This window comes from Neophocaena asiaeorientalis, unplaced genomic scaffold (assembly GCF_003031525.2).
Source record: "Neophocaena asiaeorientalis asiaeorientalis breed wild unplaced genomic scaffold, Neophocaena_asiaeorientalis_V1.1 scaffold19, whole genome shotgun sequence".
Classification (NCBI taxonomy): Eukaryota; Metazoa; Chordata; class Mammalia; order Artiodactyla; family Phocoenidae; genus Neophocaena; species Neophocaena asiaeorientalis.
In genome coordinates, this window is record NW_020173388.1 from 7,308,160 (window position 1) to 7,329,004 (window position 20,845).

The window sequence follows — 20,845 nt, forward strand, 5'->3', positions numbered from 1 at the left end:
ATGCTGGCAAAGGCCGGGCGGGACCCCAGGCAGGGGCCCCGGGGCGGAGAAGGGGGAGCCGGCCCCGGCCGTCGGCCTGGCCTGGCTGTCCGTCGGCGAGGTGAGGAGGGGTCGCTGTTCTGAGGGCCCGGGAGGCGGCCGTGGAAGCCGGGAGCCTGGGCCAGGTCTTGCCGGGGACATGCCCTGCTCGGTGGCCAGCGAAGATGCAGGCAAAAATAACCCCAGCCAGCGATCCAAGAGCCTCCCCTGACACCAGCCAAGAAACACTCAGCTGTTGCCTGGGTGTCAGCTTGCAGCCCCTTCTTGTGTGCCATCCCCATATGCTGACATCCACGTTTCTCCTCCCGCTTTGGTTTTTGGAGACAGTCACCAATATAAAACTGTCTCGTATGCAGTTGGTTTAAAATCATTTTTTAAAATGCTTTATCAAGTATTTCCTGATCTGCATTGTAAACGGGTAACTTAGAATAATAGTGTAAAAGGCCATTTTTTACAAAAAGCAAGCTATACATAGGCACACATGCACACACACATATATACATACCTGTAGTTCCTAGGGTGATTTGTTATAATAAATATAATTTTGGTAGCCACTTTTTCCCCTTAACTGTTATTTCCTTTTAAAAAGAAACTGTGGTATGATAGGTTTCTTTGGGAAAGTCTCATTCTTCAACACTGCTGGAAAAATACACAAGTCAAGTAGCCAACATTCTGTTTCCAGAACTGGAAAGATTTTCTTAGGCAATTAACAGCTTTTAGAGACATAGTAGATAGATATCACTGGAACAGTCATTCTGAGGGACATAAAAAATAAAAGACATGACATCTGCCTTCAAAGCTTAAAGTCAAACTGACAGATAAATGCAGAAAAATCAGCTAAATATGGTAGGCAAGCTACAGGTCCTAACAATAAAATAAAATCTAAAGGAATGAGTGAAATTGAAAGGAGACAAAGCTTCTTGAATTTGTTGAGATTAAAATTGTCCCTTGGTTTTCCTCCTGATTTATCAGTGCCCATTTTAGATGGTTCTTTTTTCATCTGCATCACCTGTTAATGCTCTTGAAGTTCCACTGAACTTCTTTTCTTGCTTTACACCTGCACTGGGCAATCTGATCCATTCCTCAATCTCTACTTCAGAGTTAGGCGTTTATGTTTCCAGCCTGAACTTAACTGAATTTTCCACAGGCACCCAAACTCAAAAATGTTGGATTGGATCATATGCACCATTAAAAGGGTTACAGCCATCCATTCAACTTGGTTCACCTCGCCACAAATTTGGGAGCAGGGCGGGCTCAAGGGAACTCAGAAGGGACCCACATTTGGTTTAATGCTCTGCTGTCCCAAGCTTGATATTTGAGCAAAGGGCCTCACATTTTCTTTTTGCTCTGGACCCCACAAATTATGTAGCGGGTCCTACTTGGGAGTCATCTTAGATGCCTCTAAGTCACACTCACACCCAGTCAATCATCAGGTCCTTTCGGTTCTACCTCTTAAGGCTTCTCCCCAATCTTCTCTTCATCTGCAGCTCCAAAGCTCAGTCAAGCCTTCATTTGGACTGTTAGAGAAACCTGTTGTTGAAATCTCCATCTCGAAACTCTTCTCTTCCAGTTCATCTCTTTTTGGTTTGATTTTGCTATAATGCAGATCTGATTATATCACTGACCTATTTGAAATCTTCAGTAGTTCCCCATTGCCTTCAGGATAAAATTCATCATTCTAGATGTGATACTTACGTCCACTCGTTTTCTAGCCCCTAACCACATCTCACCTCAAGTTTTGTCCCATTCCTATACTCATCCTCTTCACCATCCACATAAATCTACCAAAATTAGTTTGCAGAGATGACTTATACTCAAAGTTCCCATGCTGTTCCCTCCGCCTGGGATGCCTTTCTCTGTACTTTGCTTGGCTAACTCCTGTTTGTCCTTCAAGATTCAACTGAAGCCCCAACTTTTCTTAAAAACCTTCAACTGATGCCCCTGCTTGCTAAGTCGAGTGGCATTCCTCTTATGCACTCTTTCAGTATTGTGTGCATTGCTGTACGACAGCACTTGCCGTGTTGAACTGCAATTGCTAGTGACCCTGTCTATCTACTCTGCTGGCCTATAGGTAAGTTTGTTGAGGGTAGCCGCTCTACCTTGCTCATCTTGGTAGTCTGGAGCCTCTGACGTATAGTAACTCCAATAAATGGTAAGTGCACCAAATGAACATGAATTGGCAGAGAAAATTAAAGAGTGCATCTCAGGAGGGTAAGTTTTGCCCTGGCTCTCTGTTATGTAGACCTATATTCAAACTCTGGCTAAGATTTTTAAATTGCCCACCTGTCAGCACTGTCGTAAACCCATACTGCGTCTGTGAACATTAGAAGCAAGCACGCTTCCCCTTAGATATTTTACTGCTTTCGGCTGTCAAAATGCATGTTCAACTCTAAAATGTTTGAGTATCGATGCACCCTCGTAGCTGTTGTACCCCATGCAGATATACAACCTACACAACTGTATTTGGCAACTTGTTTTGTGTTAAATCTGTTGAGTAGATTGAATTATCTTCTACAGAACCTTTCTTACCACTTTGTAGAATTTTAAAATTTTTGTCTGCCGCATTACTCACAATGATTATTCCTGTCTTTTTCCATTTTCCATAAGCCCTCAACCAGCCTGCTACCCCTGCCACCACAATACGATTCCAGCTGCCCTCTCTACTCTTTCTTGGCAGATGACCTTCCCTATTACATCCCCAGGGAAAAGAAGAATTTTTTTTTTTTTTCTCTTCTTGGTGTGAACCATTTCAATGAGGTGGGAACCCACCCTTTAAGACTGGTTTCTCCTGTACTATCACTTTTCTTTCCTATCTCCTGAAAGATCTTATTTCCCTCATTATTCTGCCCTACTCTGAGATCTTTGACCTTTGCCCTTCTTGGCATCTTTCCCTCTGCCATCAAACATACAAGTCTTCCTGCAAATTGTTGTGAGGAGAGGATGAAGAGATACTAACGACAGCAAGAACAAGCACAATTTTTCTCCGACAGTACATAATTCTTTAGTCTTCTGTCTTAACACTTCTGTCTTCCTGGACTCGAAAATAAATGCATACATGCTGGCATCCTTTCAGGACTATCCCTACTTACCAATTTGCTGCTCAAAGTTCGTATTTGAAAGTCACAGAGGCATTTCTTGACAAATTCAGCAACACTGCACATCCGTAGTTTTCTTGTATTTCTCATTTTCCACTGTTCCTGCACATTTAAAGTTTTCCACGGGTACATCCTTGGCTTTTTATTCTCTTCCTCTATACTGTTTTTGACAGCAAACTGATGTGGTCTCATAGATTTAATTTACCTTGAAGGTGAAGACTCTCAAATCTGTATTTCTAGTCCTGACCGACCTAATACCCCATCCCATCCTTCCCATTGCCTTTAAGGCAGGTGGTTATTTCTCAATCAGTTCAAATACAACATGTGTAAAATCTTCTCCCTGCTTCATTCCCCATATTTAAATAGTCACCATTCAGTAAACATGAGGGGCTTTTTTTAAAACCTGCTACAAATTCACTTAACTCTTCTCTTGAAGTATATTTTAAATCTATCCTTTTTCATCCCACCTTAGTTTAGACCCTCAATACTTCAGGCCTCCATTACCACAGCATCCCAACAGCCTACTTGGTGGTTTTCCTCTTTCCCGTGTCTCCTACAAATGCCCACACATTGCATCCTGAAACGTATGTCATTCATCTTCAGAGACTTCCAGTGACTCCCAAATCAGCAGACATAAAGACTAGAGTTTGTACCCAGATGTCCAAAAACTCACAACCTATTCTCCATTTCCAACTTGATTCTGCCTTCATTGCCAGATTTGACCCACCTACTCTTCCTGGTTTCCCTGACAACTCCAAGCCCTCCTGTCTCTTCTCCCATGAACTCCACAGGATGTATTGTCTAAATCATTGATTTTGGCATCTGAACATACAGAGCATTTTATTGCATTGCTAACTGTTTTGTGTACCCAAATCACATTTGTAATATCTGGAGGGTAAGGATCTTGTCCTATATTTCTTTTGTATTCCTATTTATAGTATTAGTGTTTAAGCATAAAGTGCTTAATAAATGCCTATTCAATAAATTAATTTTCTCAGAGCTCTGAAAAATATGAAAATCGGGCAGTATTACATTCTACTCCTTCCTTTTGTGTTCATGATGTACCAGATTATTACCTAAAATGTCTTTCAACCATAGTCGAAAGTCAGAGGTTCTCAAACTCTTTGGTCTCAGGTTCTCTTTATACTCTTTTTTTTTTTTTAGATTTTTTTTTTTTTTTTTAGATGTGGACCATTTTAAAAGTCTTTATTGAATTTGTTACAATATTGCTTCTGTTTTGGTTTTTTTGGCCTGAGGCATGTGGGATCTTAGCTTCCTGACCAGGGATCAAATCTGCACCCCCTGCATTGGAAGGCAAAGTCCTGACCACTGGACCGTCAGAGAAGTTCCCCTCTTGATACTCTCAAAAATGACTGAGGGGCTTCCCTGGTGGCACAGTGGTTGAGAGTCCGCCTGCCGATGCAGGGGACGCGGGTTCATGCCCCGGTCTGGGAAGATCCCACATGCCGCGGAGTGGCTGGGCCCGTGAGCCATGGCCGCTGAGCCTGCACGTCCGGAGCCTGTGCTCCGCAACCGGAGAGGCCACAGCAGTGAGAGACCCGTGTACCGCAAAAAAAAAAAAAATGACTGAGAATCCCAAAGAGCTTTTGTTTATGTGGGTTATATCTGTTGATACTTACCATATTAGGAATTTAAATTGGGAAATTTTGTAAACACAGGAGTATACAAACACACATTCCATTAGCTGTTAGAGCAACGGCGTCATCACATATGGTCATGTAGCCTCTGGAAGCTTCACTGTACAGTTGACCCTGGAATGACGCAGGGGTTAGAGGCGCTGATCCCCACACAGTCAAAAGTTCACGTATAACTTTTGACTACCCCAAAACCTAAACTAATAGAATGCTGTTGACCAGAAGCCTTACTGGTTACCTAAACAGTCAATTAACATGTATTTTGTATGTTATATTTGTTATATACTGTATTCTTACAAGAAAGTAAGCTAGAGGAAAGAAAATGTTATTAAGAAAATCATAAGGAAGGAGAAAATACATTTACAGTACTGTACTGTCTTTATCGATACCATAAATTTATGTCGTCTGTTTACAAGATGAATCATCTGTCAGCACCTACATCAATATTGTCTTATATGGTACAAAACACTGTAGATGTTATACATATTACTAACACTGGACATCAAAAATGAAAAGATAATGTGGAAAAGAAATTCATATTTATCTACGTGCATAACGATTCATGCATTGATAACGAAGAAGCAGCAGTATGGTTGCTTTACAGTAGCCTCGTGTAATCAGTACAATTCCTTCACAGTAGCCTAACCTATACACTAATGAAAGGATCGTAATAAAAATTTTTATGGCATAGAGTATCACAGTCATATTCATAATATCTTTTTTAAAAAACCAGTTACATGGGTTGATAGGCTGATACACAATTTCTCCAGTTATGAGAGAGAGAGACTGTACAGTAATGTAATTCTTTGAAAGCAAAGTTAAAAAACAGTAAGAAAACTAGCATTATTAATTTTATATTAAATATCACTAAACTTACGTATCTACATATATTTTATGCATTCATGACGCACCTTTTTCTTAATTTTTTTTGATATTTCTGGGCTACACAGTTTATCTGCAAGTTTTTTCAAATTGTTGCAAATCTCCAAATTTTTTTCCAGTATATTTACTGAAAAAAATCCACGTATAGGGCTTCCCTGGGTGCGCAGTGGTTGAGAGTCCGCCTGCCAATGCAGGGGACACGGGTTCGTGCCCTGGTCCGGGAAGATCCCACAGGCCACAGAGCGGCTAGGCCCGTGAGCCATGGCCGCTGAGCCTGTGCTCCACAACGGGAGAGGCCGCAGCGGTGAGAGGCCCGCGTACCGCAAAAAAAAACGTATAGGTGGACCCATGCAGTTCAAATCCATGTTGTTCAAGTGTCATCTGCATATTCATGGGAGAAGAAGAGTAAAAAAAGAAAATAACATCTTAGTGTTATTTTGAAAATAATTTGCACCCACCAGACACTTGAAAGAGTTCAGGGGACCCCTCCAGGGCTTCCCAGCCGTATTTTGAAAACTGCCTGTCTAGGATAATGTTAACTTTAGCCATCTGGAGTGATGAATAAAGTGTATTAGCCTTTCCAAATTATTTTCATATAAATGAAAAACTATATACAATTAAACAAATCATTAATTAAAACAAGATTACCCACTGTAGAATGTGTATGTTAACTCTTCCCCCACATGAGCTGGCTGTTCAGTTTACTGACGGTAGGACTATTCAAAGCAGACAGTGGAAATATGTTATCAGATGGTCACACTGAAGGTTCTTCTCTATGACCCTTCTCAGCAGTCATGTCCTTACTTGGAGCCTGCAGCTCAACACGACTTGAGGTTTATTGGTGGAAAATATATCACTAACCAATTCAGCTTTCTTTAGTTATGAATTTGCACCTAACAAATAAATGCATCAAAAAGAGAGGGTATAGCTGCTCCATTGTGTTGTATTTTGTTTTTAGCAAAGTTCCAATGGTCCTGTAAAGAAGTCCATGCGTGAGAAGGCTGTTGAGAGAAGGAATGTCAATAAAGAGCACAACAGTAACTTTAAAGCCGGGTATATTCCAATTGATGAAGATCGCCTGCATAAAACGGGACTGAGAGGGAGAAAGGGCAATTTAGCCATCTGTGTGATTATCCTCCTGTTTATTCTGGCTGTCATCAATTTAATTGTGAGTATTTAGTACAGAATATTCTTTTCTTAATTACCGTGGGGAATTTTTCTTCTGTCTTTTAGTCAAATCATGGACTCTCTTCCTATCATTTCTTTCAGGACCCTCTTTCTGCTTTTCTATACAGGCATACCGTGTTTTATCGCACTTAGCTTTATTGCATTTTGCAGATACCGCGTTGTTTACAAATTGAAGGTTGTGGCAACCCTGCATCAAGCACATCTGTGGGTGCCATTTTCCCAACTGCATTTGCTCACTTCAGTCTCCATGTCACAGTTTGGTAATTCTCACAATATTTAAAGCTTTTTCAATATTAGTATATTTGTTATGGTGATCTGTGATCCGTGACCTTTAGTGTTACTAGTGTAATGTTTTGGGGTTGCCACTAACCACATCCAGGTAAGATGGTGGATTTAATTGATAAATGTTGTGTACGTTCTGACTGCTCCATTGACTGGCCGCTCCTCGTTTCTCTCCCTCTTCTCGGACCTCCCTATTCCCTGAGATAACCCTACAATGGCCTCTAAGTGTTCAAGTGAAAGGAGGAGTTGCAGGTGTCCCTCACTTTAAACAAAAGATAGAAATGTTTAAGCTTAGTGAGGAAGGCATGTGAAAAGCGGAGATCAGCTGAAAGCTAGGCCTCTTACGCCAAATACTTAGCCAACTTGTGAATGCAAAGGAAAGAGTCTTGAAGGAAATAAAAGTCCTACTCTAGGGAACATATGAATGATAAGAAAGCAAAACAGTCTTATTGCTGATATGGAGAAAGGTTTACTGGTCTGGGTAGATCAAACCAGCTACCACATTCCCTTAAGTCAAAGACAAATCCAGAGCAACGCCCTAACTCTCTTCAATTCTGTGAAGGTTGAGAGAGGTGAGGAAGCTGCAGAAGAAAAGTCTGAAGCTAGTAGAGGCTGGTTCATGAGGTTTACGGAAAGAAGCTGTCTCTATAACATCAAAGTACAAGGCGAAGCAGCAAGTGCTGATGTAGAAGCTACAGCAGCTTATCCAGAAGATCTTGCTAAGAAAAGTAATGAAGATGGCTACACTAAACAACAAATTTTCCATGCAAACAAAACAGCCTTCTACTAGAAGAAGATGCCATCTTGGACTTTCATAGCTAGAGAGGAGAAGTCAGTGCCTGGCTTCAAAGCTTCAAAGGACAGGGTGACTCTCCATTAGGGGCTAAGGCAGCCAGTGACTTTAAGTTGAATCCAGTGCTCATTTGCCATTTGGAAAATCATAGGGCCCTTAAGAATTATGCTAAATCTACATCTGCCTGTGCCCTATAAACGGAACAACAAAATCTGGATAACTGCACACCTGTTTACAACATAGTTTACTGAATATTTTAAGCCCACCGTTAAGATATACTGCTCAGAAAAAAAAGATTTCTTTCAAAATATTACACCTCATGGACAATGCATTGGTCACCCAAGAGCTCTGATGGAGATGTACAATGAGATTAGTGTTGTTTTCATGCTTGCTAACACAACATCCATTCTGCAGCCCACGGATCAAGCAATAATTTTGACTTTCAGGTCTTATTATTTAAGAAATACATTTTTTAAGGCTATAGCTGCCATAGATTATGATTCCTCTGATGGACCTGGGTGAAGTAAGTTGAAAAGCCTCTGGAAAGGATTCATCATTCTAGATGCCATTAAGAACATTAGCAGTTCTTGGGAAGAGGTCAAAATATCAAAGTTAACAGGAGTTTGGAAGAAGTTGATTCCAGCCCTATGGATGACTTTGAGGGGTTTAAGCCTTCAGTGGAGCAAGTAACTGCAGATGTGATAGAAATAGCAAGATAATTAGAATTAGAAGTGGAGCCTGAAGATGTGACTGAATTGCTACAACCTCATGATAAAACTTTAAGGATAAGGAGTTGCTTCTTACGGATGAGCAAAGAAAGTGTTTTCTTGAGATGGAATCTACTCCTAGTGGAGATGCTGTGAAGATTATTGAAATGACAATAAAGAATTTAGACTATTACATAAACTTAGTTGATAAGGCAGTGGCAGGGGCTGCCTGAGCTGCTTCCAAGCCTTAAGAATGTTTGCATCTCCGTGAAGCCCTGCTGTACCTAAGTTTACCAGGAGATTTGGGTCGGAGTGGGGTTGACGGGCTTCATCGTTTATAAAATCAGGAGTGCTGATAAAAGAAGTAAAGCCTTGAAAGCTTCCAGTCCTACGCCTGCTCATGGTCATCATTAACCAGCTTTACTTGGATGGGACATCGGTCGGGCTGTATTGTGGGAATGTGGGACATCATGCACACTTGTAGCAGTGCCGCTGTCCTCGAGCACGAATAGACATACCTGTGAGATACCCCCTACAAAAAGAAAGAAATTAAATAAAGCAGTGGCAGGATTTGAGAGGATTGACTCCAATTTTGAGAGAAGGTCTACTGTGGCTGAAACGCTATCAAACGGCATCACATGCTACAGAGAAACCGTTCGTGGAAGGAAGAGTCAGTGCAGCAGACTTCATTGTGGTCTCACTTTAAGAAATGGCCCCAGCCACCCCAGCCATCAGTGACCACCACCCTGGTCAGTCAGCAGCCGTCAGCGTCAAGGAAAGACCCTCCACCAGCAAAGAGATTACAACTTGCTAAACGCTCAGGTGATGGTTAGCATTTTTTAGCAAAAGAGTATTTTCTAATTAAGGTATGTACATTGGTTTTTTGGGGTTTTGGTTTTTTCAGCCACATCACATGGCTTGTACAGGACCTTAGTTCCCGAACCAAGGATTGAACCCCGGGACCCCGGCAGTGAGAGCGCCGAGTCCTAACCACTGGACTGCCAGGGAATTCCCTATACATAGTTTTTTTAGACATAATCCTGTTGCACACATAATAGACTACAGTATAGTGTAGCCATAAGTTTTATATGCACTTGGAAACCAAAAAAGTTTGTGTGGACTTGCTTTATTGCAATATTCGCTTTATTGTTGTTATCTGGAACCAAACCCACAATATCTCTGAACTATGCCTGTATATGTTTTATCTCTTACTGAATTTTAATGAATATTTTCTATATGAAAACTTAGTATGTTAATATTGCCATGCACTAATTTTATTTAGAAAAAAATGTTCATAGACTCTTTCCTTAAAAAAAAAGACTTAAATTTTAGGGCTTCCCACAATGCAGGAGACATGGGTTCAAGCCCTGGTCCGGGAAGATCCCACATGCCACAGAGCAGCTAAGCCCGTGCGCCACAACTACTGAGCCTGTGCTCTAGAGCCCGTGCTCCACAACAAGAGAAGCCGCCGCAATGAGAAACCTGCACACCGCAACGAAGAGTAGCCCCCGCTCGCCAGCAACAAAGACCCAATGCAACCAAAAATAATTGATTAATTAATTAATTAATTTTTAAAAATAAAATAAAAAACAACTTTTAAAAGGTTAGAGTCAACTCAATAGAAGAGACCTTTGCCAAGATGATTTTACTGCCTTCATCTCTCCTAAAAATATACTCCTTCCTGTTTTCATTCAACTTTTCCAAAATTTGCTCTTGCCTGCTCAGCTAGATTTTAAAATTGTAAACCTTGGATGGCAGTAAAGCATTGTATTTTGTAGTCCTAAATCTCTGTTATAAAAGAATGAAAGGATATGAGGAGACTGGTTTACACTAAGGTGTGAGGAACTGGTGTGTTGCCTTTTCCAAAGATATTTGCTTTCTTAAAGAAAGGGGTTAAATTTGAACCCCTCTGGCATGTGTGTGGATAGATATTTTCAGAGAGTGATTATTGGTATCCCTGGGACCAATCATGAACATGGATGCAGCAGTTCTAACGTAATTTCACTTACTACTGTATTTTTTTACTTCTAATACTCTCAAAGCAGTCCATTGTATTTTATGTACATCCAAAACATTTGTGTCTAATTCTTCACTTAAATCAAAAAGAGCTGATACTGTAAATAGCTTTACTAGGAGCACATGTTCTGAATTTATTTTATTTTAGAAATTTATTTTTTTGGAAAGTTATGGTTAAGATGGCAAAAAAAAAAAAAAAAAAAAAGACATTTTCATCCCCTTCTGCTTTAAAAGCTCATCCTTAGGTGACAATGTCAAGAATCAGAAATACCTTGGAAGAAAGTGGGAGGCAACTGAAATCCTGAACCGTAATATATGAAGACAAAAAGGAGGAGTGGCAAATAACTTACTAGAGAAGAGAAACTGCGTGTTGGGGGAGAGGGTTGCAGGGGGCATTGGTGGAAGTGTCCTGCAGAATCCTGAAAAGCCTCAGGAGCTGGAAGTACAAGTGCCTTGAAAAGTAGGAGTGAAGGGGGAACTGAAAACAGAGAGCTTGTTTGAAAAGTCCATAGAAGAAAGCATGCAATCCCCAGCCTCCCTCTCCTTCCAGGCAGCAGTTAGGCAGCCAGCCCTCCTAACCCCACACTGAACCAGAGGGGATTCTTTCTGCCTGAGGATATTGCCAAGAGGAGGGTAGGGATGGGTTTCCACACTGAAGGCAGGAAAGTCTGTATCCTGAGCACTGAGACTCCCGTATCCTCATCCTCCAGCTCCAGCTCCCTGTACCAGGCTTACATCCCCCAGCAAGAGATAAAATAGCCTGCTCTGAAGAAACTGAAGCACATAGAGAAAAGACCTGAAGATACACTTGGCAGGTCCCTGTGAAAAAGCCACCTAATCTCCCTATTGTGAAGCCTGTCAGTCACAAGTGCCACCCCACCCAGAGAACTTTCCCTGAACTTTTTATAACCGCTCTGTTAACTATGAACACAGAGCCACCAGGGATCAGTAGATTTTTATGGAAAGCTCCCAGAATTGAGAAATGATTGAGACCAAAAGCACCCAAACCATGGGGAAAGTGGGAATTCAGGGAAATGGAGAAAATGCAACAAATGACAGGAAACTTAAAAGAAAACACACAATCAATAGCTTCAGAGAAGTCAGAGGATACTGCATCCATTAAACAAGGATAGCGTGCCATTAAAAAGAAGCAGTTAAAGAATATGGAAGAACTCATAGAAATACACATACATGGATGGATGGATGGATGGATGGATAGATAGATAGACAGACATTGGAAGATAAAGTCTTCCACAAAGTTCAACTAAATTAAAGAATGAATCCAGGAACATTCTGTTAATTGGAGTTTTAGAAAGAGAGAAGAAAAAACACAATGGGAAGAAAGTTATCAAATAAATAAATCAAGAAAGATTCCTAGGACAAGTTGAAAACTACCATTCTGGATCCAGCATATGTATTAAAAAAAAAGACTCACACCAAGGCTATTACTGTGAAATTTAAGAAGACCAGGAATAAAGAGATGATCCTAAACTCTTCCAGAGAATTAAAAACACGGGTTTTGTATAAAGAACACAAAATCAGAGTGGCATCGGACGCTGTCAAAAGCAGTGCTGGAAACTAGAAGGCAAGAAAGCAAGGACCTTCAAGATTCAGAGAGAAAATAATTTCAAATCTAGAAATGCATACCAAACTAAACTCTCAGTCAAATGTGAGGAATTATAGACATTGTTTTAGCCACGCACACTCTCAAAATTATTTCACATACATTCTTTTTAAAGAAGCCACGGGACAATGTGCCCTACCAAAAGAAGGTACTAAACCGAGAATGTTGAAGACAAGGATACCGGAAACTGGGTATCCTGCATGGGAGAAAGACGAAAGGAAGTTCCAGCATGAAAGTGAATGGAAAGCTCATGGTTATAGCCGTGCGACAGACCCAGAGGGCAGGAGCTCAGACTGGAGCAAGAAGATGAGGGTTCGTTCCGGAAAGATTTCCTGGGAGAGGCAAATAGAACTAATACATTTTCTGGGAGGTTTGGACTTTTAGAACATTTTATTGAGAGACATTTTACAGAAATGTTGGAGAGTTTGAAAAAACGTAGTCTGATTTTCAAAGAAACTAAGCAAATGAAAGAAGGACAAATATTAAACTCTGAAAGACACAAAGTACAAGAAGGGAACTGCCATCATAGTACAGTATTTGGCTTAGCAGTGAACAATATTTACATTGTTATAATACTGAAAATACGGAACATGGATTTAACCAAAACTTGAGATTGGAGTTGGAGGAGAAGAAATATAAATGAGCTAAAATTCTCATCTGCTAAAATAGGAAATTGATAGATACAACCTAAAATTGATCAGTGACGAAATAACATACACTTATTATTTAGAAATATGGAGATAAATTCTAGACGAAATGGCTAAGATTGTTGAAAGTGGTTGTTCTGGGACGAGGTATAGGGGAGGTAGAAGAAATAAAGTAATCTTTTTTTTTTTAATTATAGAACCTTTAGCACTTTTTTTTTGGCAGTATGCGGACCTCTCACTGTTGTGGCCTCTCCCGTTGCGGAGCACAGGCTCAGTGGCCATGGCTCATGGGCCTAGCCGTTCCGCGGCATGTGGGATCTTCCTGGACCGGGGCACGAACCCGTGTCCCCTGCAACGGCAGGTGGACTCTCAACCACTGCGCCACCAGGGAAGCCCACCTTTAGCACTTTTTGACTTTTAGTTATTGGTATGTAATACCTTGATAAAAATAAAATTGGTTTTGTTTGTAAGTGGAAACCCAATTGATGTGTTCATCTCATTGATGAAACATTTTAGGAAGTTTAATCCTTTAGCAACTACCTTTCCTATTTGTTTACTGATTATGTTAAACCTATTAACATATTAACAGTGGGCTTGATTTCTTTTTTAGGTAACACTTGTTATCTGGGCTGTGATTCGCATTGGACCAAATGGCTGTGACAGCATGGAGTTTCATGAAAGTGGTCTGCTTCGATTTAAGCAAGTGTCTGACATGGGAGTTATACACCCTCTTTATAAGAGCACAGTAGGAGGAAGGCGAAATGAAAATTTAGTCATCACTGGCAACAACCAACCTGTAAGTAACCACATTAATTGAGGAACATTAGAGAAAAATTCTTCGTAAAAACCTAGAGTTGATTACTGGAAATGGGTATTTTCCTTTAAAGAAAATTCATAATATATTTAATAATATTGTTGGCCTTCTCATCCATCTATTAATGTTAGATACTTTCCTAATATTCTAGATTTTGCCGCATGGTAGCGTTTTCTGGGATAGATATAATTACTGTAAGAATACATAGTTTACTCTTTTCTCCTCCATGTGAGGAAACCATTTTAAAAAGCACCTTCCCAGGTTAGAATACCCTCTACTCTCTGGGAGTCTGGAAGAGAATATGCCAGTCTAGTCAGTGGCAACCCCTGTCAAGTGGCTACTATAATGTGGGTTTTCAACTGACCAGAACCTCAAGGAGGCATCCTTACTGCCCCTGCCCATCTTAGCTCTGGGTCCCTGTGCTCTGCGACCATCTGTGTCTGCCAAGCATTACAGCAAATAAGCATGTTAAGCCCTCGTTTTAAAGGACTCTTCTCCCAAGTGGGTGGAGGGAGTCAGAGAGAGGCACTTAAAATTATTAGGAGTTAAGCCTGCTATTGTAGAGTTTTCTTAGAATGTTCTTGATGAATTTTGGATGCAGTCTTGTTCGAAAACGTATTCATGATAAAGTGTTTTTCTGAAGATTGTTTTTCAGCAAGGGACGACAAAGCTCAGTGTAGAAAAGAACAAAACTTCTATTATAAGTGACATTGGTGTGCAGTTTTTCGACCCAAGGACTCAAAATATCTTATTCAGCACAGACTATGAAACTCACGAGTTTCGTTTGCCAAGTGGAGTGAAAAGTTTGAATGTTCAAAAAGCATCTACTGAAAGGGTATGATTTATTTTCCTTGCTTTCATTAATGGAAGAGAATTATTATCTAAAGTTACAAAGTGTGTGAGGTGGGGGGCAGGGGCAGCTTTACTGATAAAATGCTATGAATGAAGTGACTCCAGAGCAGCGGAAAGGATTAGTTCTAGATTTGTCACCAACTAGTTTATGTGACCATTATCAAATCATCTGTCTTTATCTCTACATGTGTGAAATGTGAATTAAAACACTTGCTTTCATATTTTGTCATTGAAACGCCTCCTCCTCTATCTCTAATAATAATCCTCACTTTAATTTAGAAACTCTTCATCACTACTTTTTTTTTTTAATCTTCAGATTACCAGCAATGCTACTAGTGATTTAAATATAAAAGTTGATGGGCGTGCTATTGTGCGTGGAAATGAAGGAGTATTCATTATGGGCAAAACCATTGAATTTCGCATGGGTGGTAATATGGAGTTAAAGGCTGTGAGTATTTTTTGATTTTAAGAGAATTATTAGATTCTTGGGTCCATAAGTCCTTATACGGAAAAAGAGTTATGAAAAATGATAATGTAGTTGTATTTTTCGGACATGGAAAGATGTTCAAAATGGATTATGAAGTGAAAGAAAGTTATAGAACAATCTGTGAAATATCTCATCTTTATTTTTCAGATCATGTGTATGTTTATAGAAACCTAGAAGGGTATGCCAAAATGTCAACAATGGTTAGTTATGGGTAGCAGGGTAACAGATGATTTTCATTTTATTTCTGCTTGCCTGTTATTTTCTAAATTTTTTTTTTTTTTGCATAATGATGCCTGTGTTATTTTAAAAGGCAAACAAACAAACAAGCAAAAAGCTTCCAAAAGAGAATTCTCAGTATGCATGCCCTGAAGTTGATAGGGTTTTTTTCAGTTAAAGATTTTTCACATCTCTTCATGGGTTTTGTGTCTAGTGATGTGAAAATCAATTAGCAAATATATTAAATGTATTTTTAATTATACATCTATTACTAATTGTAAAGGAAAAAGATTTTGCCTTTATTATACCTGTTGAAAAGTAAACTTTTCTTTGTGCCTCACAGATTATATCTGAACTTATTTAATAAGTAACATATTTCATTTAAGGGAGCCATAAGTTCGAAAACATTTTACCTGCTCACAATTCTGGTCAAAGTATATTTATTCAAAATGTCTTTGGGCATCTGCTCTATGCTACCTAATTAAAGCTAATTAAATTTGTTCTACTAAGCATTAAATGACAAAAGTTAAACCTAAGGACTTATAAAATAGTTCTTTCCTTTTAAAAAATTTAATCATAGTTCTTGAAGGAAAAAACTTTTAAAAATTAAGTTCTTTCACTTTCATAAATATCTCTTCCCCCTGAAGAATATGTTCCAATCTCTAAATAATAAACATGAACATAAAATGTGATTCTTGCCAGAAACTCAGTAGTAGTGCTGAGTATTGTTTGCATACATTGTAGAAAGAAGCCATGCCTCTGAGAGAATAATAGTGTTGAAGAATGGTCACAGTGGGGCTGTTGTTCTCTGCATCAGAAACTCAAAGCAGCAAGAGATGTGATTGATTTGTTTATGACCATTAGCAAGTCACCTAAATCTTTTAAGTTTTTCTACCTGAAAATTCTACCTGTTGTTAATATGACATACTTTGAAATACATATACACACATATCAGTTTCTCCACAGTTAAAAAAAAATAAACCAGTATTGAAAAGATAATTAGCTTTATAATTCAGCTAATATCAGAGGTTAGTTTTTAAGTGTATGGCTAGTCATTAGAAAGAATTTTATCAATCAAACTGCTTTTTTAAAAAAACTGCTAAGACAAATATTATATCACGTATATGTGGACTCTAAGAAACAGTACAAATGAATCTATATACAAAATAGAAACAGACTCACAGACATTAAAAACAAATTTATGGTTACCAAAGGGGAAAGGAAGGCAGGGAGGGATGAATTAGGAGAATGGGATTAACAGATACAAACTACTATATATAAAACAGATAAGCGGGGCTTCCCTGGTGGCGCAGTGGTTGAGAGTCTGCCTGCCGATGCAGGGGACACGGGTTCGTGCCCCGGTCCGGGAAGATCCCACATGCCGCATAGCGGCTGGGCCCGTGAGCCATGGCCGTTGAGCCTGCGCGTCCGGAGTCTGTGCTCCGCAATGGGAGAGGCCACAACAGTGAGAGCCCCGCGTACCGCAAAAAAAAAAAAAAAAACAGATAAGCAACAAGAATTTAATAACCTATAATGGAAAATAACCTGAAAAAAAATATATATGACTGAATCACCTTGATGTACACCTGAAACTAACACAATATTGTAAATTAACTATACTTCAATTTAAAAAAAAAAAAAACTACTTTAGCAGCTTAAAGAAAGTAAAATTACATAACCACAAGAGGGCAGCGTTGGAACAAAATTTGAAAATTCCATATACTATCACTACATAGTCAATTAGCCATTTCCATTACTTCATAATCAACTTTCATTGCTTTAAATACCCTCTATAAGCTGATGACTCTCAACTTTGGAACTCCTTTCTCCTCTGAACTAAGTAAGATTCACATATCCAGCTGCCTTCTTACCTCTCCACTTCAATATCTAATAGGCATCCCAAACTCAAGAAGTCTAAAGTCTTCATATCCTCCTTCCCTCCCCAAACATGCGTTTTTTTCAGTGTTCCCATCTTGTTAAATGATACCCATTATTTCATCAGCAAAGCCTTTGGACTCTACCTTCAGAAGATGTACAGAGTCTGGCTGATTCTCACCACCACCACCGTGGTGTAAACCAGCATCGTTTCCTGCCTGCACTGCTAGAATAGCCTCCAAAGTGGTCTCCCTGCTTCGTCTTTCACCCCTGTATTCAGTTCTCTGTACAGCAGCCAGAGCGATCCTTTTTAAAAGATCGTCACTTCTCTGTTCAGAACCTTCCAAATGGCTTCCCATCTGATTCAGAATAAAAGCCAAAGTCCATTCCCTGGCCTTATGTGTCTGGCCCCTAGTTATTTCTTTGACTCATCTCCTACCTACCAGTCGACTCCCCCTCTCTGTCCTTCAACCACTCTGGCCTCCTCTCTGTTCCTAGAACACAAGGCACATCCTCACCTTGGGGCCTTTGCATATGTGCTTTCCTCTGCCCAGTTACCCACATGCTCTAGTCCCTCATGTCATCCAGTTTCCATCAGACTGTGACCTTATCAGAGAGGCCTTCCCTGTCACTCTCTCTCCGCTCACCCTGACTTGCTTTTCTCAGATGATGTCCTGTTTGTTTTACCTCTTCAGGTGTTTGTTGTCTCCCCCTCCCCAGTAAATGGGGACTTGGACTTTGCCTGTCTGTTGACTACTGCATCCCCAGCACCTAGAATAGTATCTGACACATAGGAGACCTTTAATAATTATTTGTTGAATGAATGAAAAGAAGAAGGGAGAGAGAGGGTTAGGAGTTCCAGAAAAGAGAGGGTCTGCGATACAAGAATGTTCCTGGGATAGTGGGCTTGAAGAAGAGAACTTCCAGGCAGTTTTCTTTGAGTGCCTGGGCTTCAAAATTGTATGGTTTGAATCTTCATTTCTGGTGTCACACAAAAACATTGGAAATTCAAATTACTTTTCTCTAGGAGAAAAACAGTCTTTTTCTTCTTAGCGTCAGAAATGTATCAATCAGCAAATTAGTTAAAACTCTCTTAGGAAATAATAAATGAAAATGATCTGAGACTTTATCAGTATTCGTCTTATTGTTCACTTAGGAATTTTGATATAATTTTTAACTAATTGAGAAATAAATTGTGTAACAAGTGTACTGATATACATTGTGAACAATCGCTAAGAGGTCACTAGGTGAATTTTGATTGGTTTTGGGTTTTCATTGTTGTTGTTTCGGTCATGACTTTTTCTTGCTGCCTGCTATTCTTGCTAATATTTCAGTGAGTGTTGTTTATTAATCTTGTTCTCGCCCTACTTGTGGATGCAAACAAGCCATATGTGAGTTTTCTCCTGATAGGAAAACAGCATCATCCTGAATGGAACTGTGGTGGTCAGCACAACTCGCCTCCCTAGTTCCTCCAGCGGAGACCAGTTTGGTGGTGGTGACTGGGTGCGCTACAAGCTCTGTATGTGCGCTGACGGAACCCTCTTCAAAGTACAGGTGACGGGCCAGAACATGGGCTGCCAGACCTCAGACAACCCCTGTGGAGACACTCACTAGAAGAACCCGAGAGGGCGTCAGTAGGTTCAGATCGTGACTTGACTTTTTTTTTTTCAGAGTAGGCATGCAAATCATGTTTTTACAGAGTTTGTGATAACTCGTAATTATTTTACCTGCAGAGCACTGCTGTTATCTATTATATAGTCTCCATGTTTAAAATAGTCTCAGAGAGCCTAAATTCTAATACATTTCATTAAGTTGCACTGATCTTCAACTTACAGTTCTCTAAAACAATTAAGAGAAGTGAATACAATCAATATTAATCTTTAAAGAAGTGTTTTTAAAATGCCACTTTTCCTTGTCTAAAGGCTAAAGGTCTGAAGCAACTGTTCAGACTCACTATAAGTAAGCGTTTGGTAACTAATGGGGATAGACCCACTTAAGACGTTTAAAGGTACACCATCAGTAAATGTTACATGCTCTGTCTTTTGGCTTCTAAGAGGAAAGACAGATTTTTTTTTTTTTTCTTTGCGGTACGCGGGCCTCTCACCCATGCGGCCTCTCCCGCTGCGGAGCACAGGCTCTGGACGCGCAAACTCAGCGGCCATGGCTCACGGGCCCAGTCGCTCCGCGGCACGTGGGATCCTCCCGGACCGGGCACGAACCCACATCCCCTGCATCAGCAGGCGGACTCTCAACCACTGTGCCACCAGGGAAGCCCGGAAAGACAGATTTTTAGTGCATTGACTTTCAGCCGTATTCTCACATGCAAGTGAGGTCATTAAAGAACTTCGCATATGGGAGTTAGTAAGAAACTATGGTTCCTCAGTTTTGCACTAGGAAGAAAATACTCTAATAGAATGTATACTCATTAAATATTGGTAAATATTGTGCTCCCAATGTGGTAGAAATTAAAGCACCATCTCAGCTTTAACTGTTAAATGATGATAGCTGTCATGTATTGAGCGTCTTAGAGTGCTAGGCATTGTCCTAGGCATCGCACATGGAATGTCTCTAATTCACACCACAGCTCTATAAGCAGGTGTTGTTATCCCAGTTTACCCATTAGGAAACTGAGGTTCAGAGAAGTTAAGAAACTTGCCTAATGTTACAGAGGAAATAACAGAGTTGGGATTGGAATTCAGGTGTGACTCAAACCTGGATGAACCTGTTTCTAAATACCGCATTCTTTTCACTATCTGCGCTGGGGTTTTAATTATTTAAAACTCTGCAAAGATGAACAAAGACTAATTCAGACTTACCTAGGCAGATAAGAAACAAAAAAACAGGTATGCTTACTCTAATTAAAAGGAAATAAATCAATCTCAGTCAAAAAACTGACCAATCACTGTCAGATTTTAAATTTTCTTAAGCCAATTCTAAAATATAGAGAAATCAAATTGGCCTAGTTGTGGGTTACCCTCGTTTCCCAGCTGGGGTACCTGAATGGGTAAAAGGGTTGCCAAGATATGTATACCCTCAGCCCTTGGGGCAGCACAGTGGGAAATGGGGAGGCCATGCCCCAGACGAGTCGTGCTGGCCCAGAATGGCTGGTGGATTTACCCCAGCAAGCCAGACAAACGTTACCCTTTTTAATATGTGCCATACCTTGAAAAAAAGTCAGGAAGCACTGGACTAAAGGGTACTAATGCAGGAAATAATATAAGTAATTTTCACGTAAGTATGAGATTGACCTCTGCTCCTAACATCACCACCCGTTATAATGTTTTACAACCCTCAAGCCAGTTGATTTTTAAGGTGTTTTATATTTGACTTGAAAGGAACTCGCTGGTATTATTAAGATACACACAACATCAGGAAGAGAGACCTCAAAGTAGTGTGCTGTAAAATAGGCAGAAGAGATAAATCACAGGCCCCGTTCTGCATTCAAGTATAATATTCTGTCCTTGCCAGTTTGAACTATATACATAGGAAAATCGATACAAAAAAAAATTTGCATTCAGCGTTGTCACAGTTCTCTCTGATAGAAAAACCAAATACTTTAGAGATTATGAGTAGTCATTAAAGTATACTAAAGTAGAGATTGACTTACTACCTACTACTGAGTGAAGTTTTTTTTTAAGTGAAGAAGAAAAGAGAGAGAGTGAAATTTATGACC

At 39.9% G+C, this 20,845-nt stretch overlaps 1 protein-coding gene and 1 pseudogene across 1 annotated transcript in view; both read left to right on the top strand.

The window, feature by feature from the left end:
* Nucleotides 1-19,259, top strand: part of SGCB (sarcoglycan beta) — a 27,110-nt gene extending 7,851 nt beyond the window's left edge. Inside the window, exons 3-9 of the mRNA XM_024746695.1 lie at nt 13-209; nt 1,934-2,040; nt 6,630-6,839; nt 13,539-13,724; nt 14,386-14,577; nt 14,911-15,042; nt 18,583-19,259. Of these exons, the coding sequence (XP_024602463.1) occupies nt 13-209; nt 1,934-2,040; nt 6,630-6,839; nt 13,539-13,724; nt 14,386-14,577; nt 14,911-15,042; nt 18,583-18,786 (1,228 nt within the window). The 3' untranslated portion in view covers nt 18,787-19,259. The remainder of the gene's footprint in view (nt 1-12; nt 210-1,933; nt 2,041-6,629; nt 6,840-13,538; nt 13,725-14,385; nt 14,578-14,910; nt 15,043-18,582) is intronic.
* On the top strand, nt 8,582-9,055 carry LOC112400754 (6.8 kDa mitochondrial proteolipid pseudogene; annotated as a pseudogene).
* Nucleotides 19,260-20,845: the final 1,586 nt, after the last annotated feature.